Source organism: Chaetodon trifascialis, chromosome 18 (genome assembly GCF_039877785.1).
Source record: "Chaetodon trifascialis isolate fChaTrf1 chromosome 18, fChaTrf1.hap1, whole genome shotgun sequence".
Taxonomy (NCBI): Eukaryota; Metazoa; Chordata; class Actinopteri; order Chaetodontiformes; family Chaetodontidae; genus Chaetodon; species Chaetodon trifascialis.
Genome location: NC_092073.1, coordinates 19,029,762 through 19,055,331, shown reverse-complemented (window position 1 = coordinate 19,055,331; position 25,570 = coordinate 19,029,762). Strand labels below are relative to the sequence as shown.

Genomic DNA, 25,570 nt, shown 5'->3' with positions numbered 1-25,570 from the left:
GCTCGTGTCTCCTGGCAGGACAAGCTAACATGGAAAAATGAAGAATAAATTGTTACTACAGATAGAAATCAAACCACATATTAGATATTCTGCCTCTCTCCTTCCTTAAACCTGCTTTGATTGATTTTTATTTTTTATTTTTCATACCGTGGGAGCATCACTGATTTGGTCTCTATCAACTCCTGAGGGAAACATCTTGATTTTTATCTACCATAAATGCTTCAGTGTGCTCACAGCTGTCTGTTTGCTGTTTGGTGCTGGGCAGGTAGCGTTAAGGGGGTTTGCTTGCTCTTTTTGTGCTGATAAAAGTTCAGTGTGTTGCAATGTTTCTCGCCAAAGTCCAATATTCACATTTCCTTTTAGCTCTGTTTTTGTCTCCACCCACCTCCTGAGAGAAATACCTGGCTATCAGGACAGCTAGCATTATCATAAAATTCAAGTATGGAGAGCTGCTTTGTGTGGCTTTAAGGCTGGGGTACGTAATGTATTTTAAAGGCTTTTTTAAATTACTTTCTTTGCATCCTCACAGCAGTCAGTGAATCAAATGCTCTAACAGAGCTGTCGCAGGCCTGTAATGTATGTATTACTAAAGCTACAGTGAGCTAGTCGCACAGAAATGGCAGACAAAGTGCAGCCAGAATTTCCCAATGCTAACATGCCAGCTTGAGATTTAGGTTAGCATGAGGGACAGTTAGCGATGACACTGATGTCCTGCGCTGGTTTCTCCAACATTACCAACTTGAGGCATACAACTTTAAGCTCACAAACGAAACTCACATTGGAACTCTTTCTATTAGAAGGGCACCGGCTGGTTTATTAACCTGTCAAACACGGAGGGCGCGCGCGCACACACACACACACACACACACACACACACACACACACACACACACCTAAATGTGCACTCAGATACAGCCCTTGGGTCCCTGCCAGCGCCTCGGTTCTCTGCTGCCCATCACTGCCTGACCACGACTGATTATACTTGGCTCTCTTTCCATCCACGTAGAGGGTGATTGGATCTCATGGTTATGAGATGCAATATGGGTGTCAGAGCTGAATAGCATGGATGACTGTCAGGGAGGTGTGACTCCATGTGGGAGTTGATGAAGGGAAGCATGAAGACATGTTCTCTTGTTTGACAGGAGTAACCTTAAACAACGACTTATAGAACAGTAACTTGTGCGTCAAGGGGAAGATCCTGCAGGCTTTTACAGCCGCATCCTGTTACAGCCCAGAAGTCTCTATTGGTTTACGGAAATTTTTTGGACAGATTTCTTTTTAAGATTTTTCACCTTATATTGCTCCCTGAAAAAGTATTAGACTGTAATTGAGAGAAATATTAGGAAGTGTTCACCCGGTTACCTTCGTCTTCATCTTAATTTAGTTGCCTTTCAAGAAGAGCTACCTTGGGGAAATAAAAATTTATGCTACTAAAAAAAATGCTTGGCTGCTTTCCTGTAAAAACCAAGATCCTGTAGTGACATCAACTTCTAACAGTGTCGCACCTTTTTACCAACTTTCCAACTTTTGTAGTTATTTGTCTATTTGTGGTTTATTTGTTTGATATTCTTTAAAAATCACAGCACTTCCTCTTCTATAATTACATTTCTCACAAAGTATCGGCAAAGTTTAAGTTATCTGCAAGCGACTCGTCTCACTTAGAAGCATTTCTTTCTTTATACATCTTTACTTCTTATTCATTCTTTCTGCCTTTATTTTAGCTCAGAAATACATTGAAGTGGAGACCTCAAATGGGAAACTAAGATGAAAAATGGTGCTAAAAAGTAAAAATAATAAAAAGCCAAATTAGTAAAATATATAAAACCACAAGATTGAATGAGTTAAAGCAAATGAATCAAGTAAAACAAGAAGAACAGCTGGGAGTGAAATGATTAAATTAAAATTCTCATCATGGAGAACTTACGAACGGGGCCTCATCCATCATGTTGCGTCCAGCAGAAATTTCTAAAACAGGGACGACTTTTTTGACCACTTCCCTCTGGCTGCTCAGTGATCTTTGACAAAGTTTGCAAGCACACCCAAATGCATCGATGAGTCTCAAGTGAGACTTCATGACACCAATAGCAATTAGAGCGAGAGCAGACATTTACTTAAGTGATGTTCAAACAGCATATCTGCCCCATAAAGTCCCCATTACTCTCATGTCATGTTTTTCTTAAGACCCATTCAGCTCAATATGACCACGGCTCATTCTTTCACCGCCTCGGCTGATGACGTGTTTTTCATTAAACTAAGTGGATTTTTAAATCCCAAGGTTGATATTTCAAGAGCTTTAATGGGTTGTGATTGCTTACTGTGTGTGGCCTGTATTCTTCCACAGTCAATTGTGATGCTAACCAGAGTTCATGTCCACTGTACAGACATGGAAACAGCAGGGTGGATGAGACATGGCGCTCAGACGCCATCAAATGTCAGTCTTACCTGCGTTCTGTTCTGTATTGAGCTGCCAAAGTGTTTACCGTTGCCTCTTAGATCTTCAGAGTGACAGTCGCTTACATGTACATTCGTTTGCATATTGACACCAATTTACTTTTTCAGATTTTCTGTCACATAAGAATTTAGTAAGGTTTATAGAGCTGAAAAATGTCAATCACAATCCCACAATGTCTTTGTACTTTCCATGTGCTCCTATTTAAAGCATTCCTTTGTGGGTTTTGCTTTCGCTTATTCTATTTTAAAGCCGTATTTTTAGAGAAGAAATAACTCAATTTCCTTTTTTTTTTTTTTTAGATTGAAAGTTAAATTCATGAGCAGTAAAATGCACTACAGTTCACCTCAATACAATCAGAAGTTTTTCTGTTGCAGTCCTATCTAGCTTATGGTGGCTAATATTAGCTAATCGTAGCTACAGTAAATTTCATTTCTGAGTTAGACTTTACTCAAAAGTTGTGCTACTGTTACCTAACATTTTTGCCATTTTTTTAGCATGTTTCCATAGCTGCCACAGTTGCTGCTGTTTAGCTGAAGTTACATAACCTTACTTTAATAAAACTTTGGTGAGAGATGGATCATCTCTCAGGCAGCCAGACTCTGAATTGATAGTATAAATATTGTTTGTGTTGGAGGAAATAATCTGAGCAAAAAATACTCCAATGCAGCAGGACTACAAACACTGTTAACAAGAAATGAGCATTTCTTGAATAAAGTTCACATGACGAAGCTTGTAGCTTGTACAATGAATCTACAAAACAGCGCCCTCTGTGGCCACAACTGGAAGTTACAGGATGAGGACACAGTGAAATCATTTTCCGAGATTTTTTTCAGTGAGCAGCTTGTTTTACTGCTGTGTACCATCGAGATATTCATCTGTGGCATGTAGACAAGAGTCATGAAGTCAGCTAACTGACGATGTACAAAATGAGTTAACATTAACCACCATAAACTACTGGTCATACCAGAATAAATAAGGCTGCAGCAGAAAAACTCCTACAACTATTGAATGGTCTCTTTTTTAGCAGAAGTATTGTTGTTGTTTGATTTCTCACAAGACTTACATCGTCTCATTTTAAATGGTGCTACTGGTGTTAAATATTGTGTCCACCCTCAGTATTGGCTGTGAAAGGGACCACAATGTTTGTGTTAACTGTTGGTTTTCAACATATTGTCAATACCATGTATCTTACAGAATGAACTCCTGGGGTGAGACGCCAGCTTTTAGACAGCGACCGTAGGATTGAGTGTTGTGGGATGAGCGTTGTGCTTCTGTCTTTGCAAGTTACTAATTAGTCCCATTTGCAGCACAGGCCTGGGCCATAGCAGAGGGTGACTTTGACAAAGTGCCTGTGCTGAAATACACTCTAAGCTCCACACTGCAATACTGCGCTAGCGATTAAGTGGCAGAGGGCTAATGGTTGAGGGGGAAGGGAGGAGGTTGCGTATGACCTGGTGTTAGGTGGGAAGCATCCTGGCTCTCTTTCGTCTAACAAGTCTCTTTACTCTGGTTCTTAATCCCAAATTGAATCTACAAGGTGCCCTTGGGAAAAGTACTTAATCCTGAATAGCTCCAATAACTTCCAAGCAATGCATAATGTTGGCAAAATATATAAGTTGCCTACAGGTGCACAGTTAAGACAGCGTTTTGTAATATATGTTGATTGATAGCTTGTAGATTAGTTTGAAGGTGATGCAGAAATGGTTATGCTGTTAAGGACTGCGTTCTAATTGATGGCAAGCTCAAGGAGGTTTGAACAGCTGCCTCCAGCTCCATACACCTTGGCGATATGGCAAGTCCTCCAGAGACAATTATCCGCACACATTAGCACTGCTAAGCATGCATGCATGCTCACAAACCTCAATGGCTGGAATAACAAGAGAAGAATTTAGTTAGCAGAAAATGCAGGTGCCTGAATGAGAGGATTAATTACATTCTAGAGGGCATATTTAAGATGTGACACGGCTTGCCTCTCAAAGCGACACGACTGTGACTTCTGAATATGACAGGTGCTCAGGTGAGAGAAGACTGGATGGACTGAGCTTTGTCTTTTTCTCAGCCTGAGAATCTAATTAAACTGAATCTGCTCAAATAAAGGAAAAGGCCAGGAACAGATCCTTGTGCAATCTATAGCTGCTGCGAAATTCAGACGCTGAGGTCAAGAGGAGACACATCAGCCTGCGATGAAGATACCAGCATATTCTTTTTAAAACCTTGAGTTTTCTTTACGCTGTTCTTTAAACGTGCGTGTTGCTGTAGCTGTGGACCAGATCCTTGTAGTGGTGACTGCACTAAATCGAAAACACTACAGCTGAAGGCTAGATATAAATCTGGCTGCCGCCTGTAATATCGAGAGGGAGATGCAATTTTTCAATTTTAATCACAAACAAACACATATGCCTGCATGTGCACACAGATGAACACACTTCCTCTCAGCGAAACATTACAAATTAATGGATTTTGTGTTCGATAGCATGTTTGACACGACAATATGCCTCTGTAACACTCGGGTTCTTTGTACTGCATCTCAGTGTTAGTTCTGTTAACGGAAACCTTGATGAAATACATTCATCAGCAAGACGAGAATGATAAGAAGACAGCGGCGACTCCATGAAATGCTAACTGTGACTATATCAACGTGCATTATTGTTGATGAAAAAGACTAAAATATAGTTTAATTTGTCTTTATTTTTCGCTGCAGTTTCCTGTGCTGCACGCTCCTTATCAGACGCGGAGAAATTTATCGGCTACTTTACGGAAAACAAGTTAAATAATGATGAGTGATTTCTTTATATCTGCAGAGGGAGCGGGTCCTCTTTCATGTTTCTACAGTATCCAAGAAAGCGCTCTAGAAAGCGCTTTTTACGTTTTTTGCGAGTTTGTAGTTTCTCCTACATGCTAATAGTAAACAAAGGGTATTCAGTTAATTGCAATCTGCAACCTCGCCACTAGATGCCACTAAATACCACAGAGTGGTCCTTTAAGGCTCACTACAGTGAAACAGGTAGATTTACAAAATGCTAGGTTGTTTTTTTTCGTCAGATAATGGAAGGTTAAAGACAGGCTGAAATGTTAAACATGATCTGATGAATAAACTAAAATGTCAACAGTTTTCATTGACTTAAACTAGACTGAAATCGTTCTTTTTCTGAGACTGAAATCTCCACCTATAGAAAAATGGTAAGAGGTTGGCTAAATATGCTAAAAGCTAACAAAGACATCTGACGCAGGACTGAGGCTGAGACTAAATAAAAAGATACTGTTTATTTTGTCAGCTATTTCACACTCCTGGCTCGCTGGGTGGGTGAGTATAGCGACCCCTGATTAGAGCACGATGCTTGAATGTCACTCAGTAATAAAGTACCTGGGCTGGAGGTTTTATTCCCTGTTTGTATGGCCTGTTTTTTTGTGTTATGGGATCTATTCCCTGTAAGTGGACCGCCTGAGGGCTCAGCAAATCACACACTGCACCCTTCATGTTTAAGTGTTCATCACCTTCATCAGTGCCTCTCATAGCTGCATGCAGAGCCAGAGGGTTCCTCCAAAGTCTGCACTTTTATTTCCTCTTCCCAAGACAAATGTCAAGTATCTGGGCTTTAGCAGGGAGCATGGCCCACCCGTCTGCCGCCAGTGGTGTGGAGACAGCTAGATAAATGCGCGGCTACAATGCGTCTGGCTTGCACCGGAGGCAAGGAGCCACGGCGCAATGCGAGGCCGTGCCGTGATAGCGACAGAAGGATTTTAATCATCGCCTCTCCCCAGGAATGACACCAGCGCCGCACGGGGTAACAGAGATAGAGAGCGAGGGGGGCTGGCACCCAGCAGACAAACAACAGCCTTGCAACATCGCCGTGTGGATTAGCAGTGTCGCTCTGTGAGAAGTATGTGTGCTTCTGGCCAGGCGGGAGGAAAAACATGTCGCTGGTTTTTTTCTAACGTGCTGGAATCAGGATTCATGGCATCATTAACCACCGCCAATATCTCTCAGGCTCCAACACACCAAGCTGATATTAAATAAGTATATCAATTGTGTGTGAATCCTATCTATGGTTTAGTGAGACCGTTCATTTGTCTCACTGCTGGCTCAACATCTGAACATCTTTCTCTAGTTTATTTTACCTTGTAGGAGCCATCCGTTGCAGATGTTATTATAGTCCAACCATTATCCAGCTTCCTCCTCAGCTTTACTTCTCCTGAATGTTTAAAGATGCCTCTTTCAAGTCTAGACGTGCATGCTTTGTCTCTGTGGTATTGTTGTGTGGAGTGAAGAACAGAAAAGTTTTGCTTTGTTTGTGTCTAGCTAGTATTAAGGGAGCCTTGCAGGATTGAAGGCTTGAAGTAACCTTTCTGATGCAACTCAGCAAACAGGGTTCACAGGTGTCACTACAGCAGGCACCAGAGCAGTGGTGGTGCTCTTTAATTGGCTACGAGGTTACACTGTGGAAGAAACTACAGAGAGGTGATGAATGGGTGGATGGAGGATGGATGCAAGGGATAAACGGAGCAGATGGGTGAATATCCACAGCACAGAGACGGACGCATGAATTCTCAGCATAAAAGCATTGGGCTGGGTAAAAAAAAAAAAAGAAACAGACAACAGTTTTGACTTTGCTGTTGAGGCTTAACTGAAGGAGAGAAAGGCAGTCGTGTTTTCCCCCATTGCTGTGTGACAGTGTCCCACTGTTCATTATTTGATGCAGGACTGAAATTGCGTGTTTTGTAGAGCAACAGCAAAAGATTATTGCTTTATTGACCACCGTCATCCCACTGTAAGCCCACTGGCAGGGACTTTGGAGAAAAAGAAGTGGACGGCTCACTATAATTTAGCTAACTGAGCCATTTAGTTAGAGCAGCCAATAACAGTTTTCAGCTGGAGGGGCTGTAATGACATTAATAAAGGATGGCAGAGAGAGAGAAAATTAAACACTTAATGGAATTGTTTATTTTCTAGTACAGCCATGGTTAACGGTCAAAAGGCGTCTTCATTTTTCTCTTAAAGTGTTTTTGACCCACTTTTCTTGATTTGTTTGTCCGTCGTCCTTTGTTCCTGGATTAAGCTTAATTACAAATACTATGTGTGTGTGAGAGCGAGAGAGTGTGTGTGCTTCGTACTTGTTCTAGTCTTGAAAGGACCACACTCGCAAGGTCAAGAAATCCTTCTTCAGGATGAAGCAAGAATGAGGGCGGGTCAGACATGTTGTGATGAGGGTTGTGGTTTTGCACTGGGATAAAAAACAGCACCTGCCAGTCAGGATCGTAACTCAAGTCAAAACCGAACACACGAACCTGATATACACAGCGGACCTTAATCGTGATAGTGACAGCAGTTTATCAGATATGTGTTGATATACTACATCCACAGACCCATTTACAATTAAAGCAGTATCTAATGTTAGCATTTTAATGTTGTTTGTCCACAGTGTAAGTAGCTAATGCAGCGCCACTTTCCCCTTTCAGAGTAACTGACAATGTAAACAAATTTAGGCTCACAGGATGGGCTCAGGTGTCGTCTGCAGCCGGCTAATCTGCTGACTCCATGTTCAAATTATACTTCCTGTTTGCATCATGGGAACTGAAATGCATAATAATTGAAATAAGAAAACAACATGAGTGACAAAACCCATAACAATCACCTTTTCCCCATCATTACATTCTTTATTATTGGCATTAATGCAACAGTATGTGCAGTATTCACTCAGAGGTGTTTGCTTCTAAGTCGAGAACCTTTTATCTTGTGAGGCAGCTGGATTCACAAGAGCAGCACAGAAGCCATTTTGGCAGGCTTCAAGTTATGCACTTATGGCCAAACCACAGGCGTGAGGACCAATCAAGGTCTTATGAGGAACTCCTGGCAGCTGCAGGTGTGGTGTGGGTGTGACGACAGCGAGGAAAGAGAGTTAATTTGAGAACAACAATGGCCGCTCCTAAAGAGGTTATTGAGATGCTGTTATAGCGTCAGATATGTCAGAACAGGAGAGTGTCATTTCCTCCTGACTGGCTTCGGCAAGAGTCCTACTATGCATATGATTCGTTGATCTGATTGGTTGAAGTTAGCCTGTGATAGACAGATGGTTCATCCAATCCTCTGCCAAGTATTTTCTGAAAGTGCCTGCCCTTTTCCAGTTTCCATGGACGACTTCCCAGATGGTTCGATGTAACAAACCATCTGGTGCATCGGGTTAGACAACCTGTGGACATGCAGGCAAAAATATGAAAAATACCAAACAATTTGAAATTGCACAAATACTTATTCTTGTGCCTGTAGTAGTATGTACCACTCACATACCAAATATTGGTGTTTTTGAGCACCAGCGTATAATGAAAATAACTATACTGTTACATGATGTGTATGCCATTAGCCTGTAAACGAAGTTACAGCGCATGTGTAAGAGTATGAGAAAGAAAGTGAAGATCTATTTTTAAAGATCACTTCTTTTTTTCCTCCTTAATTTTGAGTCATGGCAACCTGACAAAGTCTAATATTCACCCTCCTCTTAGCTCTGGTTCATCAACTTCTGAGTAAATATCGAGCTTTCTAGCTGCTAAATGTTCCACTATGTTCACCAGCGATTTGCTAACGGTGTGTCTGCAGTCGGAGTAAAAAACAGGTATAAATCTACCTCGACTTCTTCAAATCCACCGGTGGAATCTGCAAACAACCTTGGTAATTCCAGGTCTAAAAACAACACAGCCCTCATCAAGGGTACAGCTGATTGAGAATTCTTCAGTTCATGTAATGAGCAAATAACTCCAGCGTTTTCTGTTTTTTTTCCTCCTCGTGAGAATGGGCCTCAATTACATGTCAAATTTCTGTGCAATTTAAAGGATTATGAGAAATTCTTCAGGTGCCAACTCTAAGCAAGAGTCTGTCTTTGATCTGCTTCATCAGGCTGTGAATGTGATAAAGCAGCTAAAAATGATTCATTTATTCAGGAACTGTGTGCTGTGGCTTTGTGGGGTTCGTAATGAGTAATCTGCCATGTTCTGTAGGAATCTTTAATAAGTGCCATTTAATGAATGAAACACATTGTGTGGTAAGTCATTAACTTTGTGAGCAACAGTGATTGCTTTTGAAGGATTAGGACACTTTTCTTTGCATTTAAATGCATGCCGTTAATTTTTCTGGAATTATCATCCTTGCAGTCAAGAGATAAAGTTGAGATTGGAAAAAAATGTCATTAATGAGAAGATTTCTTTTCAAGCTTTTTAGTAGTTTGTGCATGTGTGCCACATCTTGGCCTGACACTAGCTGTTTCATACAGCAGCTCATGTGCAGACAAATGCCAGTCATCTGATGCCAGTGTTGTCACATCTCTGATCTGTGTCTGATACAGATCAATCAAGACAGGGGGACAGACAGATAATGCCTCTCCTGGCGGCTAAAATGTCCCTTTGCATGTGCTCACTTTTCTGACAACGTCTTAACATCCTCATCATATGTCAGACCGATAAACTATTTGGAGTGACAGCACATTTGAGGGCACATAAGAGTCATAAATCATCGCTGTTCTGTAAACAGGCAACCCGCCATTATGGAAATATCCATTAACCTAAGTCATGTATTCTTGTAATTACTACTTGAAGAGTCGCAGTTAGCAGTCTGAATTCATGTTTTTAGGCCATCTATTTTGACACGAATAAATCCTTCCACTACTCAAGTGTTCCTCTTGTCACCTAGCCACTGAAATAATTTTAGGGCTCGAGGTGTAATTTTGTTAATGTCTTTTAGTCACGCTTTTTCGATGCTTTCATATAAAAGACCAGGACTTGCAGTCAACTTGAGGCGTTTAAAGCTCTGTGGATTCTGACCACCATCAGGAAGAAGAATTAGGAAAATAACATTTACGAAACACACTGTGTCACCTAAAGCAGTGATTACCAATGAGAAAAGACTGTAGAGCTCAACTGATTAAAAGAAACTGTGAATTGATTTTTAAAAATAAGGCTTATGTGTCCGCCTGAGCATGTGTTGCTATGAGAATGTGTGAAAACTAGCAAGCAGACAGCGAAGTCTAAATAGGTATGGCTAAAAGTTACAGATAAATTGTTGAAATGTGCTTAAAGCCATGAATAAACAGGTCAAGTAGTTAGCTAAAAGCAATGGATTAATCGTTGAAATAATGAAAAAATGGCTAAAATTGTTAGCTTATTGGATAAAGGGTTGAAATACCTTAAAGACTAGTATAGATAATGCTAAATGGCTAATGTTGGTGGTAAAAGTAATGGATAAACAGGTGAAATAGTTACTGCGGCTAAAAGTAATGGATAAAACATAATACTAAAAGCAATCAATTAACAGTTAGCAAGAGGTTCTGCATAAACAGTTGAAATAATTCGCTAAAAATGGACAAACGTTTACAGTAGTTAGCTAAAAATAGCCAGTTGAAATCCTTGGCTAAATAGGTAAGCCTAGCTAAATTGAAGGATACAGGCCTAACAAGTTGAAATAGTTAGCTGAAACTGAATGAATGGTTACAATTAATAACTTATGGTAATTGATAAAGAGGTAAGGTAGGTAGTTCAGGTAATAATATGGTAAGCTAAAGGATAAATGGTTATTAGCGAAAACTATTCTAGAAACAGCTGGAATTTGCAGCTACAGTAAATGTGATGCATGAATTGTTGAAATGTCCACTTTCGGCCACTTCACACCACAAGTGGTTGTGGTAATGTTAGCAGCAATGCTAACTTGACAACATCAACTAAACGTGGACATTTTGTATGAAAACAATATGGTATGCTACCCACTTTTATATTTAGTGTTAAATAACATCCTGTTTAATATTTATGAAGAGATGAAGGAGTTAATCTGTGGGTATAGTATGCCGGCCTAAACCACTATTACTCCCTCTCTTCCTCTCTTCTCAGGTGTCATCAGAACAGCTCTCCCCAACATGGACCGGGAGACGCGGGACCAGTATGTTCTCGTCATCCAGGCCAAAGACATGGTCGGCCAGATGGGCGGCCTCTCCGGCACCACCTCTGTCACTGTCACGCTAACAGATGTCAATGACAACCCGCCTCGGTTCGCTCACAGTAAGATTCCGCTTCTGATTGTCCCTACAGGGTCAATTAAGCTTGTCGTGTACAGTACATGTCATGTTCTCAACAGCTCAGCAATGAGAATGAAACCTCCAACTCCTTGATTCTCTTACTCAAAGGGCTTTTTTGTTCTAGCTGAATGGGCCTTTAAATATCTCTTATCATGAGAAAACCACTTGAACTCAGACAAGCAAAGGAGGGCATACTTAGTACTGTATGCAATGAATGCAGTGTTACGAAAAAGACTGGGCTGCCAAAAAGACAGCACTGGAAAATATCAAATTTGTTATATGTCTAGAATAATTTCTGGTGGAATACAGTTGAACACAAAGTAAAGAAGAAAACCACACTTGTTAAGTGCTCATCAGTGAACTTCATCTCGTCCGTTCTCTGACGTTATGTTAACTGCCTTCCTAACCTCGTTCTTGTTTATCTTTGTAACTTCCCCACATTTGTACTTTTCAGCAAACATTTCAACTTTCACGACCAAATTAAAAAACAGCCTTCCTGCAAGGTGTGCACCTCCGTGGTTCACTCTTCAGCAGAGCGGGGGGGCTGCTTTGGCGTTGGATACCAGGATCAATCAGGCTCCGTTTTTTTGTTGTCAGCCTATTTCACGGCCTGCTAATGGGTTCCAGGCCGAGCTTTAGGATTCAAAGGCATGCAGTGCTTCTCATGATAATCCGAAGCGCTGGCAATCGGTTTACCGCTGATAGCCCAACCACTGTCTGGCTGGTGCACTCACCACTGGACTGCCATGAAGTAGAGTCAATTTGCAGGCCCCTGGGGGGAAAGAAAGGTTCAAGTTTGCACAACAAGTCATCAATGCAGTTTTAACCCAGTCCTGTCACGCTGGGTAAAAAAAGAGACTTTGGAGGAGTTTTAGGTTTTGCTCCTGCCGTCGCACTCTCAGGGTCATGGGTCAGAATCGATAGACCATTATGGAGCATCAGAGCTGATAGAGATGGGAGCTATAGCTAGTCCTTGGAAGAAACGAGGGGAAAGAAGCCAAGGTTAGCTGCATGAGAGGACAGGCTGCGGGGGAGGTGTGGGGAGAAGGGAAAAGAGGTAGGTGCAGGGGCAAAACGGTGAGAGGAAAGCAATTCTTTGGTCTTTTAAAGAGCTGCTATTCCACGGCAAATTAAAAAGCCATTATAAAGATTACATGGCGGCAAACAATGTCAGGCAGATTAGCATTTAGACGGTGGCTGAGGGAGACACTGTGAGGAACACAGAAAGGTCTGGTAATGAGCTCTGCCATGGTGATTGGAGAGATTATGATTATGAATATGATTCCCTTCTTTATTCTTATAAGAGTACTTTAAATCCAAGGGGTCAGACAAAAGCTCAAGGAACACAATGGAGAGTTTCAGAGTAATAGAATCTTCAAGTGGACATTTCATCCTGTGAAAGGTACCAAAGGGATCTAAACCTGACTCATGTTTTTTTTTTTTTTTTCTTACTTTCTCCTCTTTTGGTCGAAGAAATAACCCATTACACCCAGATACCATTTAGGGAGTTCTGTATTTTGCCAGCAACTTGCAGAAATTTGACAACTGAAATCAGTCTTTGCTTTCTTAATTGCATATTTTACTTTTCTATTGCCGTCTCCACGGCCTGTGCTGCAGTATGAAAAGCCAAGTGCTTCATTGCGTGTCTCACCGCTGCTGCCTGTTGTGTTATGCAACATGAATTTATTGAGGAGCCACACAACCGAATCAAAGCTGAAGGGGTATAACGAAAGCTGAGCCGCTTGAAGGTGAGTTGGTGGTGAAATAAGCACATCCATTATTAGCATCCCCTCCTGTCCTTCCTTTCACAGAGAACTATCAGTACACGGTGCTGGAGTCACTGCCGGTGCAATCTGTGGTGGCCAGAATCAAAGCGGCTGACGCTGATATAGGCTCCAACGCAGAGATGGACTATAGGATCATGGACGGGGACGGGCCTGGCATGTTCAACATAACAACAGATGAGGACACTCAAGACGGGATCATCATCCTTCTAAAGGTACTGCATATACATAAAAGTCATGTACCAGGTGTGGGTTTGAGTATTGTTGTTTTTGATTGGAGGGGTGTGACTATCCACATGCAGTAAACTCTGAAATCCATTCCTTTCTACCTGTAAGTACCACACCAAATACCACACTTCTACATTTTTCCTTCCTACTGAATGCCAAACTGTGAAAGCTACATGTCTGTATTTATTTTTGTGTCCAGAAGCAAACATGACCCACAGATATGAATGAATCCTGACTTTTTCCATAGTGAAATATTAAAGCATACGTCCATAAAAAGTCCTAAACTAACAACAAATTGATCCTATCAGGGCTGAAACAGTTTATTCCTCTGTGCCACAGAGTTACACACTTGCACTCGGCGACATGTTCTCTCATTACCATGAGCATGGGCAACATGGGCATTGTAGTTTATTTTGAGTGCCCTGTACACCATCTACTGTAAATATTTACAAGGGCACCAAATGTGTATTGATCCACAGCTGGAAATAGTCCCCAACAAACTTACTATTTACTCCTGTTTGAGCAGTGTTTGCTAAGAACTACAGTGGCCAGCTGTTTTTTTTTAAATAATGAAGGTCTTTGTGATGTGTTTTTTGAGTATTTGCAGTATTTAATAGGAATGATAGGACTGCATGCACAGACAGTATTAAGAGACAGCACTCAAGCATTATTGGTTTTGGTCTTTTCACACACTTTTATGGTGACGCACAGAAAGTGATGCATTCTTTGGTTGTGATGAACACACTGTGGTCTTTAAGCACCAGGCAGCATTTTCTTGTTTACTGCAGGATTTTCGGATAACCGCCTCTCCCAGTTTCCATTACTCCCCTTCACCTGTTCACTGTTTCAAAATGTCTTCTGCGCTTTTGACTTAATCGATAATCAACAATGACAAATCAGCATCGACTGTCTCCAGCAGCTTTGACTGAAGTAAGCATCCAATGGTTAATCGAAGCACAGCAGCACACAGAGATCTCTGTAGGCACTGATAGAGGGACCAGAGACATTTTAAAGCGGGAAAAAAACTGTCTTCTCACCATGGGAACCAGGATGCTATAAATAATTGCCTACAGCGATAAGTAAAACTTCTCAAGTTAAATGTGTAACAAAGCCACTTATTTGCTTCTACAGCACATTTGTTGCACGTTCTTGCCTCACTTTTGGATGCACCAGAGCTCATGGCTCACACTTTACATTTCAGGGTTTCAGAGGACTTGAAATGATCTCCTCAGGCCACTTGGAAGTGACAGTTCATTGCTGCAGCTCTTTTGTAGGAGAGGGAGAGCCATTGTTGGACATGAGCAATTCTTGTCAGATGGGCCAATTTGATCCTTTGTTTGTTTTGCACCAAACTCAAACAATTACAACAATGGAGCGAGTCACTGACAATGAAACTGTCAAATCAATTTTCTCCTGCAGTATATTATATGTTGCAATGGGGAGTTCCAGACAAAATGACAAAATGTTTCAAAAGCATTCATTTCAGGATGGTGTGTGCCTTCGTTAAAATCAATGTGATTGCTTTCACAGCACAAAGTAACTATAATCCATCAGAAAATGACTGTTTAAGTCTGACTCTGTGTTAAATTGTAATGGCTCTTTAGAATCAACATCTTTAATTGGGATCAATATCTCAGCATTGTTTGAATGATTTACAGATTACACACATATAAGGTGTTCCTTCGCCCTTGACACCCTGACTGTGTAGTCTCAACAAAGGACTGAACATTGTTAACCGCTTCAAACCTCACGTCTCTTATTTTGACAAGAAAAGTGAACATCTCTCACACATGTTCATGTATTCTTCCTGTCTGTCACCTCCAGCCTCTAGACTTTGAAACGAAGAGCAGCTTCTCTCTGAGAATCGAAGCCACGAACAGGAACATCGACTCCAACTTCTTGAGTTTGGGCCCATTTAGCGACACGACATCTGTCAAGGTGACAGTGGAAGATGTGAACGAGCCACCCCTCTTTTCCTCGCCACTTAGCAAGATGGTTGTTTCGGAGGACGCCAAAGTGGGTACCTCAATTGGGAGAGTCTCTGCCCATGACCCTGACACCTCCAACAATGCCATCAGGTACTAACAGTTTGCTTTTACAATCTATAAATTTCATAGTGTTAAAAGCTGTTCTTCAGAGCTGTTTGCTAAAGAGGAAATCCCAAGAGGAAATCCTTGTAAAGCACCCAAATCAAGTAAAGATTAATTTGTTCATCAAGGGGTTAATCCATTCAATGGCTCCACATTATCTACAAACACAGAATCCGTAGCCCCTCGAAAGACCCTGTGTGGCTGTCACAATGACAATGCCAGATGGTGGGAGGGCTAAGGAGTGCAGCATTTGCAAAACTGAAATGCCATCTTGAACGAGAGAAGGGCATTCCTGCAGGAGGGTCAGGGCTCAACACTTGTGCCATGGCATTTATGACTCAAAACAAGCACTCATATTGCCAATCTGTGCGGTGTCACTCTCGAGATCCCTACCTATTTTGCATTAATTGAATGAATATTGTATGGTATTCATGCTTGGTCTGTTAGGATTGTTAGTAATCTTAATCAGAAAATCAAATTACTCCACCATTGTTGCTGTAAATTGCCTCTTTTTGCTCCTGTGACTGTTATCAGCGTCTGCAATATATTTCACTACATCTGTTGAAATTAAAATTATTGTGGAACTAATGCAGCCACAAGAGTCAAATTACATTGCAATAATACCCTTTGGATGTAGGCTAATTGAAGTTGTAATTTTCTCCAGAAATACGAGTTGCTGTGTATTGAAAGGGTTTGATCAGTGTTGTGTGCTGAGGGACAAGTAGAGAGCCTTCAATTTTATCAAAATTTAATAGGGTTTTGTTTCACTCATGCTGTAAGTTTCTGCCGCATTTCTGGATTCAAAGTAATCTCAGAACTGGTGTTAATTAGTTTTACTTTTTATACTCAAAATCTTATGTTAAAGTGTGAACGCAGTTTATTGGTAATTGATTAAAGTTCTCCCGGTATCAAGTGAAAATCTTCGGTGTGATTGCTGCACAGCTTGATGGAAGAAAACTACCATAATCTTTTCTTAAAATTAGAAGAAACGTTGAAATGTCAAATCAATAACATAATCCCAAAGCAATTTTTTAAAAGCATGTTGATTGTGTGTGTGGTTGTGTATTTATATCCAGGTACTCCATTGACAGAAACACAGACTTGGAGCGTTTCTTTAACGTGGACGCTCTAAGTGGGGTCATCAGCACGGCCAAGCTTCTGGACCGAGAGGCCAACTCTGTGCATAACCTCACCATCTTTGCCATTGAGAGCCGTAAGTTTACTTAAAGCACACACTCAGATCTGCTTTTCCAGCTGGAGTTGACCGTTTGCTAAACCCCTTCCCTGAGCAGCAGTTGTCATTCATATCTCGGCAACTCTAACTGGACAGGGCACATTTGTCAAGCTTTGGATTTTTAGACATATTGAGGTGCTTCTGGTTTCACATGCTCAGCTTTGAAGAGTTTTATTAACCCCCAAAAAACAAGAGCAACAGTGTTTGGATTAGACAGTGCAGTCATGTGCTGTAATGTAAAAAAAAACTGGTGTAACACTAGTGGTCGCCATTGTCACAATACTCATCCTGGATGCAATCAGAATTTAGGCTAACGACAGCAGCTCTTGCATTGGATTTGGGGAAATTTACACTCCAGCAACTCCATCCAGTGTTACCTGAGATGAAAGACGAAACCCTTGTCTCTGAAGTAGAAGTGAAATCAAACTTTCACTTTGAAAATATAGGCAAGAATGTAAGCTAAGCAGCAAAACAGGGTCATGTTCGTATGAAGTATGTTTTTCTTGGCATACTCCATGCTAGGACTAACTAGCTCAACAATACAATACTTTTACAAAACAAGAGCAACATTTATTTCCTTTATTTCCATTTCTTCTACATGAATCATGAAGTTGTGAGGATGCTAACTTGGCCTGGGACATGTAGCTTTAGCCTTTTAGCTCAGTAATGTCTCATGCATGTTTTAGCTAAATTAGCCCACTAGCTACAGCTAGGACTGTAAAATCAATGGTTACTGACTAGAAATGGCTGCTTTTGTCTACCTCAATTTTAGATTAAGGATAAGCTGCTTCCAAAATTAATAAGAATTTTGAGCAGTGCTGCCAAGGTAAAGCGAATTGTCGTTTTACTTGTTAGCGTCACAGTGAGAAAGTATATGAAAGCTAAGGTGCTGTCCTGTTAACTTCTTCATACTGTCCCATAGCATTCTGTGCTGTGGACAGTGCAGTTGTTGGGTTTGTTGTAAGGCTGTCGGGGGAATGTTAATTCACACAGAGGACGGTCGTTTTGCCCTCCACGTGTCCCTGAGCCGTGGGGACGAGATGCTGACTCAGGGTGGGCGATCTCACCCACGGGTGATCTATGTTAATGTGATATGTGTATGTGAAGAAGTGCCACCTGACTCTCTGTTCAGCTGTCTGAGGCTCGAAGGACACGAGTGCCTTTTTTTCCCCAGTGTTTCTATCATTTCACCACCATAATGCAAACGCAATGGATAGCAGTCATCAGCACAAAATCTGCCGAGCTCTCAAGACAGCTGCGTCACATCAGTATAAGTTAAAAAAGACAACCAGCCTGTCAGCCCAGCATTTCCTCTGCCTTCACATCTTCGCATTGAACACTGTGAAAAAAGGTCTTTTTTTTTTCCCGAACCTTTTTTATCACTCTTTGGTTCAAAGATGTGTTTTTATTTACATCTAACAGCACACAGAAGCAGTACTCGGTTGATTCCCGAGTGTGAGCACTTGCCTGATATAGCAACAAAGAAAAGGCAGCATATAATAATAGCCATATGAAATGTCACAACAGTCCTTCATGCATGAGGTAGTGGCTTCTGACACATAGTGACACTCAGGCGCTGTTTCCAGCTGAAAACATCTTTGAGTTCACAGACTGGCAACAAAATCCACTGCCCTGTGTGCCTTATGACAGTATTTATAGTAAATGGGTTCTTTGTAACTGAAAAGAGTGCAGGGACTCTTCGGTTGAGGGATGTTGTGCATTTGAGCTGCAGTCACTCACATTTCATCCGCTCTGCCCAGACCACGCCAATGACAAGAAGTCTGTGGCCCGAGGCTCCGCGCGTCCTTTTTATCACCATCAAATCAGCCTGCCCGAATGTCAGCACGTCATCTCTGGCCGGCATGGCGGCGACGCCAGGCCAAATCATCATCTTGCACTCAGACGCAGCCATTTAGCCATCAGTGTGTGTCAGGCAGACAGTGGCGTGAAGCCCGCTGTGCAAGATGGCTCGCCGGCACGTGCAGCCTTCCCCGACTACAAGCCTGCGCCGAGCGTAGTCAATTTGGCTGATCCACAGCAGCGTGGGTAAGGACGCCAGCTGTTGGAAGCACACTGCATATTTCATTACAGCAGCATTTTTTTCCCTCCTCCTTTGTGATTAATTAAAACACATGATTAAAATCAATATCCCACAATTTGGCCAAGTGCATCAATGCAGAATTAAAGTGTTTAAAAGAAAGTTTGCTGAATGTTGTGAAATGAACGGGGGACTCTCTCCTCTCTCTTCTCTTCCAGAGGACCCAACCCAAATTGGAAAAGGCATCTGTCTCATCACAGTGCTGGACATAAATGATAATGCCCCAGTCTTTGCCATAGACTATGAAACTCTCCTCTGTGAAAACACCATGCCAGGACAGGTAAGACTCAGCAAAGTCTCTGCAGCTGGTTCGACTTCCACTTCTTTTTCTCTCTCTCCGCTTGCTTGAAGTTTGACTCACAAAGACAGCCTGCTGACTCTCAAAGCCATTAAAACCCTTTCTTGTTCCTCAAAACAAGTCCACTGTGCACATATCCGCTTCACAGCTCGAGGTCATTCCAGGGAGATGGCATCATTAGTATGAGACACATCCTTAAGATTTAATAGCACGTATTGTAGGTGTTATCGTTCATTAGAGAAGTTACTTTCATTCCATACTGTCAAAGCAGGCTAAATTAATGACAGTGCTTGACTCTGCCTGTGGTCTTAATCCACAATAATATCACGGCGTAATGTGATATCTCATGCTGGGATGGAGTGGTGCTCTTACTCGGCCTGACTTTCTGTTCTGGAGACCGGCGTAATTAGACGATCACCACGGAGGCAGTGGGGCAGAAAATGCATCACGGTATCAAACAAAAAGGAGACCCTGGGAGATTTCAGGGATAGAAGATTTGATCTAGGAAAAGATGCAGGGAAAAGAAGCTGTGGCCATGCATCGCATTGTCCCTGTTTAGCATTTGGCCTCATTGTTGCTAAATGACTTGTGTGTCTGTGCCGGCGATTCGTCTGGTCTTGGCATTTGGAAAATACAATCAGAGGCGAAGGGTAAAGGAGGCGTGTAGACCTGAAAACGTACAATTGATCAGAATGATGCATTGTATTGGAAATGGCTATTAGGCCCTTTTAAATATGTTATTTGCATTCATATTTCGGAGCTGTTTGTCACCGTGCTCACGGGAGGGTGAGCTAACATAGCAAATGATTTCATTTAGAAAAAATGAGGGACGATTTTTCATGTGTGCTTTTGTTTTTTCTCCATGTGCATGATGCCTGACCACAATGTGGCTTTTTACTCAGCGAGGTTACGGAGCCTGACAGGTGAAGCTTTCTGGCATTGGTGCTGTTTTGAGCTTTTAGGTGTTTTTGAGTTTGTCTCACATTTGTTTTGTTCAATCTTTAAAGTTGCAAAAAACCCACATGAAGCTCCTATATATCCATATATAATTCAACCTACCTTGAGGTCTTTTGAGATATTGCTAGATTTAAATTTAATTAATCAGATTTCAGCCTCAGGGTGGAGAGCATTTGCTGGAACAAACATTGCCTCTATAGTAGATGCCCTCATTATTGAAGAATGCGTTCTACCACAGCTGAATGTCTATTTCTGGTTAATGATGCTGCCACTTATGCTGAGATGATTGTTGTTGCTCTGTGGTATCAAATTTAGAACAACCCAAGCAACTATCACCCATCAATATACTTTCAAATTCAACCCATAATTTGTACATTTCTTCCCACTAGCACCTGATAAATTATGGCACAAAGCCTACGACAACACTGAAACAAAGTCGTTCCCCAACAATCAAACCAGCCCCCAGGACATAGCAACATCCATGGCCCATGACAGCATCATCAGCAGGAAAAGGTACAGCAGATCTGTAATTACTCAGCTGTAGCAGACAGATTGCTTACTCAATGCCGGTGATAGCTGAGCTGTGAGGTCCCCCTTCGGTGTAGCTAGGAGCTACTCTGCTGTAAAGCGAGGAGCAGCCGGTGACGGAGGCCACCGTCCTCATCCGCCCGGCTAGCAGACGTGCTGCATTCAAATTCCGCCCGTACACTCTTAAAGCGGGGAAGCCATAAAATGAGCTGCTACATGGCTAGAAGCTAGTTTCAACATGCTAATAGTCGAGACACTCTCAGCATTTTAAGTGGTGTGTTTTTGTGGTTGTGTATGGAAATGCTCTCCTCTCATACCTCACTGATGAATTTAGAGACCTTGCTTCACACTTTTGCTCAAACATCTGAACGCGGGCTTTTAGGCAGTTATTTAACTAATTAGCAAGTTAGTTTGCAACTTGATTTGGCTTCACCACCCACACTGATGCACAAGAACAAGGCAGAAGAAGAGCAGTGTTGGGCAAATTACTTTCAAATTATATATATATGACGTCAAAGCTTGGATGGCTCGAAACTTTTTAAATTTTAATGAGAACAAGACGGAAGTGATTGTCTTTGGTGGCACTTCCGTGACCTCCCCAGTCGACCTGGGTTCCCTGGCGCAGTTCGCCAAACCCACTGTTAATAATGTGGGGGTAAAAGTGGACGCGGAACTAAAGTTCGACAGCCAGATTAAAGCTGTGGTAAAAACCAGCTTCTTCCAGGTAAGACAACTTGCTAAAATTAAACCCTTTCTGCACAGACAGCACTTTGAAACAGTAATACATGCCTTTGTAACCACTCGGCTTGATTACTGCAATGCACTTTACATGGGGGTCAGCGGGTCCTCCATTGCACGTCTGCAACTAGTGCATTCTTAACTGGCACTCGAAAGTCTGAGCACATTACACCGATTTTAGCTTCACTTCACTGGCTACCCGTCCATTTTAGAATTCATTTTAAAATTCTTTTATTTGCTTTTAAAGCCCAAAATGGCCTTGCCCCAGTGTACCTCTCTGAGCTTCTGCACCCTTACGCACCTACTCGATCCCTCAGGTCAGCTGACCAGCTGCTCCTGAGGGTTCCCAAAACAAGGCGGAGGCTCAGAGGGGACCGAGCGTTTGCTACTGCCGCCCCTAAGCTCTGGAATGAACTGCCGCTGCACATCAGGCAGTCCTCTTCCGTGGCCACTTTTAAATCTCTTCTTAAAACGCACCTCTTTTCCTTGGCTTTTAACACCACCTAGATTGTTTATTTTATGTGCACAGGTTTTTTACTCTTTATTTATTATGTTTTCTGTTTTAATGTCTATTTTATTGTTTTTTTTTTGTTTTGTTTTTTGTTGTTTTTGTTTTTTTTTTAATGTACAGCACTTTGAAAACCTTGAGTTTATTTAAACTGTGCTTTATAAATAAAGATGGATTGGAGATGGATTGGATATATTACATATCACTAGCGTTATTTGAAAGTAATAAGTTACTTTACAATATTACAGTCTGACTTTCATCAGAACAACCTGAGAAGTAATAATGTAATACTAACACTCTCTCTGCTGCAGCCTCGGCCTAACCAGGTCTGTGTGGCAACGTTATCTTACCGTATGATTGGTTTGACAGGGATTTTGCTAACAAGCTTTATCAGACCACTTTTTCCGACACACATGTGTCACGCAACATATCCGCTCTCGTGTTAATCTATGCAGCTGTCTGCGGCAGCTCTGTGCGGGCTCGTGCTTCAGTTGTGTCTCACCTGCGTCACTGCGAGCTGAAGCATTCATTTATGCTTCAGGTCTGTTTTTTCAACTGCGCACGTAAACGCGAGGTTGATGCCCATTAAAAAAAGCACTGAATAAATATGTTTATCTGCATTTTGCAGAGTGTTCCCATCATGCCGTGCTGGACTGAGCAGCTTGTTAAGTTTGCTGTTTTATATTCCACAATGCAAATGTTGCTTTGTGAAATCAGTGTTTGTCATGTGTGTGTTCAGAATATGGTGCTTCATGTTGGTAATTGTCATTTTGTGCAGGTTTAAAGCTTTAAATATTTGTGAGGTGGCTGTTTTGTTTCATGACACCAGTATTTTTAAGTTCTTGTTCTCTCTGTTGAATGTTGGTATTGTTGTTCGCTGCTGAATAGATAGCAGTGACGCTTTATGTAACCTTGAATTGCAGAATTATTACCAGAATCTTGTTAGCAACCCAATAATTAACTTCATCTGAACTTATTAAATTGAAAATGCTTGTTTTTGCATGTGATTTCTTACATTTCACCTGCAAAATATCTCAGAATCGCATGTGAAAGTAGCACTTGAACACATAATGTGAAATAACCAAAACATCCCCATGTTCAATTCACATGAAAAACATGAATTTTTGATAAACTCACAAACTTTGTCATCTCCTTCGCTTCACTGTTGGAGCGAATGAAGTGCTTGTTTTCATTTTTTGTTTTCCACTAATTCCAATTTCTATTCAATCCCATTCAAATAAAGCCTTCTGTTTAGGCAAAGCTGATGTGTACCAGTGGGACTGCACCTCCAGACTGAATAATGGAGGCAGGCAAAATGGAAATTTCATGATGAAATTTACACCCAAAAACACATACAGAGCAAAGGGAAGGAGAGAGGTTGACATTTGAATGCAAAAACCCTGTTTGAATTACAACGAGGTGTCGGCTGTCTGTTAGCAGACAGACTGGGTGGACTCGTAACCTGTCAGATGTGCGCCACACCACCCCCCGATTCCTAATTAATTAAAATGCTCCTGTTGTGCTCTGTATGTCCGGCCGTAGCAGTGAACAGTTGGCTGTACCGACTGCTCTGCCTCCCTGTAAAGCTTTGTTAAAACTCTTAGGCCGCCCACTGGCTGTCACGCCCATCGACTTATTCACAGCTGAGACAAAGATGAAATAATAACATTTGCCAGTTGGGGCCAGGGTTGACTCTGTGGCTCTGTAGCACAGATTAACAGGGAGTGCAAGGATGGAATAACCTGCCATTTTTCAGGCCTAATTAAGGCGGTCTCGTGGCTCTGGCTCTCTCCAGAGATGCCACTTGTTACGGATCATCGGTGCGTCTGTCTTCTGCCATATTATTAATTGATATTATGATGGGGTGGAGGGGGCAGAGGCAGTGGGGATGGTGGTGGGGGGACAGGGGGTGACGCTGTACAATCACTTCAGTGTAACCATTACATACATGAGTGGATTTGGCATTCTGCTGCCCCCAATCTGCTCCCCTGCCCCTCCTTGCACTCCCACAGCATCCCAGAGGAGGTTCAGCGTCCTCCAGGGACTTGTCCAGGTTTAGGCATGCGTCCCAATTGAGGTACAAAGTCCTCTGCACCAGATCGCACTGTGTGCGTCAAACAATGTACCCTTTCTCTGAGTCATAAGTCAGTCAAATCCAGACACAGACATGATACTTGCAGCTTTAAATTCAGCGTGACTCACACTTCCCCAGATCACGACCCACAGTTTCAGAACTTGCCTGAGATTCATCACAATTTTACATTTTCTTCAGTATCAGAGCAATCCAGTGATAGCTGTCTGTGTGTCCATGGATACACTAGAAACAGGAGCAGCTAATAGATAATTCGGCATACTTTTGATTATGCCAAGCTGCCAAAATGTAAACAAATACAGGCAAAAAAGACCTCAAGTGGTAGCTCACAGCTAACTCCACATCAACATTACACTTCCTGTTTACATACCCCGAAGTCTTATAGGAGCTATAGTTCCAAAACTAGCCACTGAATATTGATAATTATATTCTTATATTCCTGGTACTCTCTCCTCTATCCATTCACAGTGAGATATCTGCCCTGTGTTGAAAACCTGTGGACACAAACACAAACAATGACAGTTTAGATAGCGGTTGTCTTGATTTCGTCTGAGGGGAGGCCCACAGTGTCAAACTTTGAAATGTCCTGATCTCTTTTTTATGCCCCTGATCAAAAGTGACTCACTCACAGCTTCTTAACTATCGCCTCAACTGTCACATCAATTACACAAACAACAGAACATATTCTCACACCTCCAGTCTTCATTTTCATTTATCAGTTTATTATAGGTGTTGCATCAAGGTGGGGTCGAAAACAGATATATCAAGGCGCACGGAAGGCGGAAAACATCAGCGTGTGGCAGCATGCTGCCTGTTCTATAAAAAGACAGAACACGGAGCAGATTTAATCTCGGATCTCACCGGGAGATCACTTTAACATCAGCAGTTCTGGCTTGTCGGGATCATGCCAACAAACATGCTTGTGTCGAGACCAATCTCAGCACATGATTCAGATAATCGATGTGAGCCGAGTGGACGGGCAGAGAAAGAAATGAAGAGAGATTGAAAGATGACATTTGTTGAATGTTAGATATTGATTGCCATTAGGATGTATCTGCGTGTGTGTGTGTGTGTGTGTGTGTGTGTGTGTGTGTGTGTGTGTGTGTGTGTATGTGTGAGGTGACAGCAGGGCGGGATGTGTGAGCGTATGCTGTTGATCTGTTGGCGAACTCGGGGGCGTCACATGTGGGTGATGTTTGGGGCGCTAGTGTCATAGGAAGCAGCGGCAGAAAAGCGCAGAGTGAGGGGTGCGAAAACAGCAGGACCACCACCTCTTCAACACAACCCCCGGTGACAGCTGTCTCATCGCCATGGCAATGAGTGCCACCTATTTGATGCAGGGCTTATTTATACTCTTGGTTTCAAGTGGCTGGCTTGATCTTATCGCATGACTCATCTGGCGGACTATCTGATAATTACACTTTTAGGACAGTGTAGGCAGGCTTTGCTCGGTCGAGCCGCATTAGCTGACGCTACTTTCCTCATTACAGAGGCCACGTTTCTGAGAGTC

General features: G+C 42.0%; 1 protein-coding gene across 1 annotated transcript in view; it reads left to right on the top strand.

The window, feature by feature from the left end:
* cdh7a (cadherin 7a) overlaps window positions 1-25,570 on the top strand; it is a 101,410-nt gene that overhangs the window by 57,049 nt on the left and 18,791 nt on the right. Inside the window, exons 5-9 of the mRNA XM_070985769.1 lie at window positions 11,321-11,488; window positions 13,317-13,504; window positions 15,342-15,595; window positions 16,684-16,820; window positions 19,098-19,219. Coding sequence (XP_070841870.1) covers window positions 11,321-11,488; window positions 13,317-13,504; window positions 15,342-15,595; window positions 16,684-16,820; window positions 19,098-19,219 — 869 coding nt within the window. The remainder of the gene's footprint in view (window positions 1-11,320; window positions 11,489-13,316; window positions 13,505-15,341; window positions 15,596-16,683; window positions 16,821-19,097; window positions 19,220-25,570) is intronic.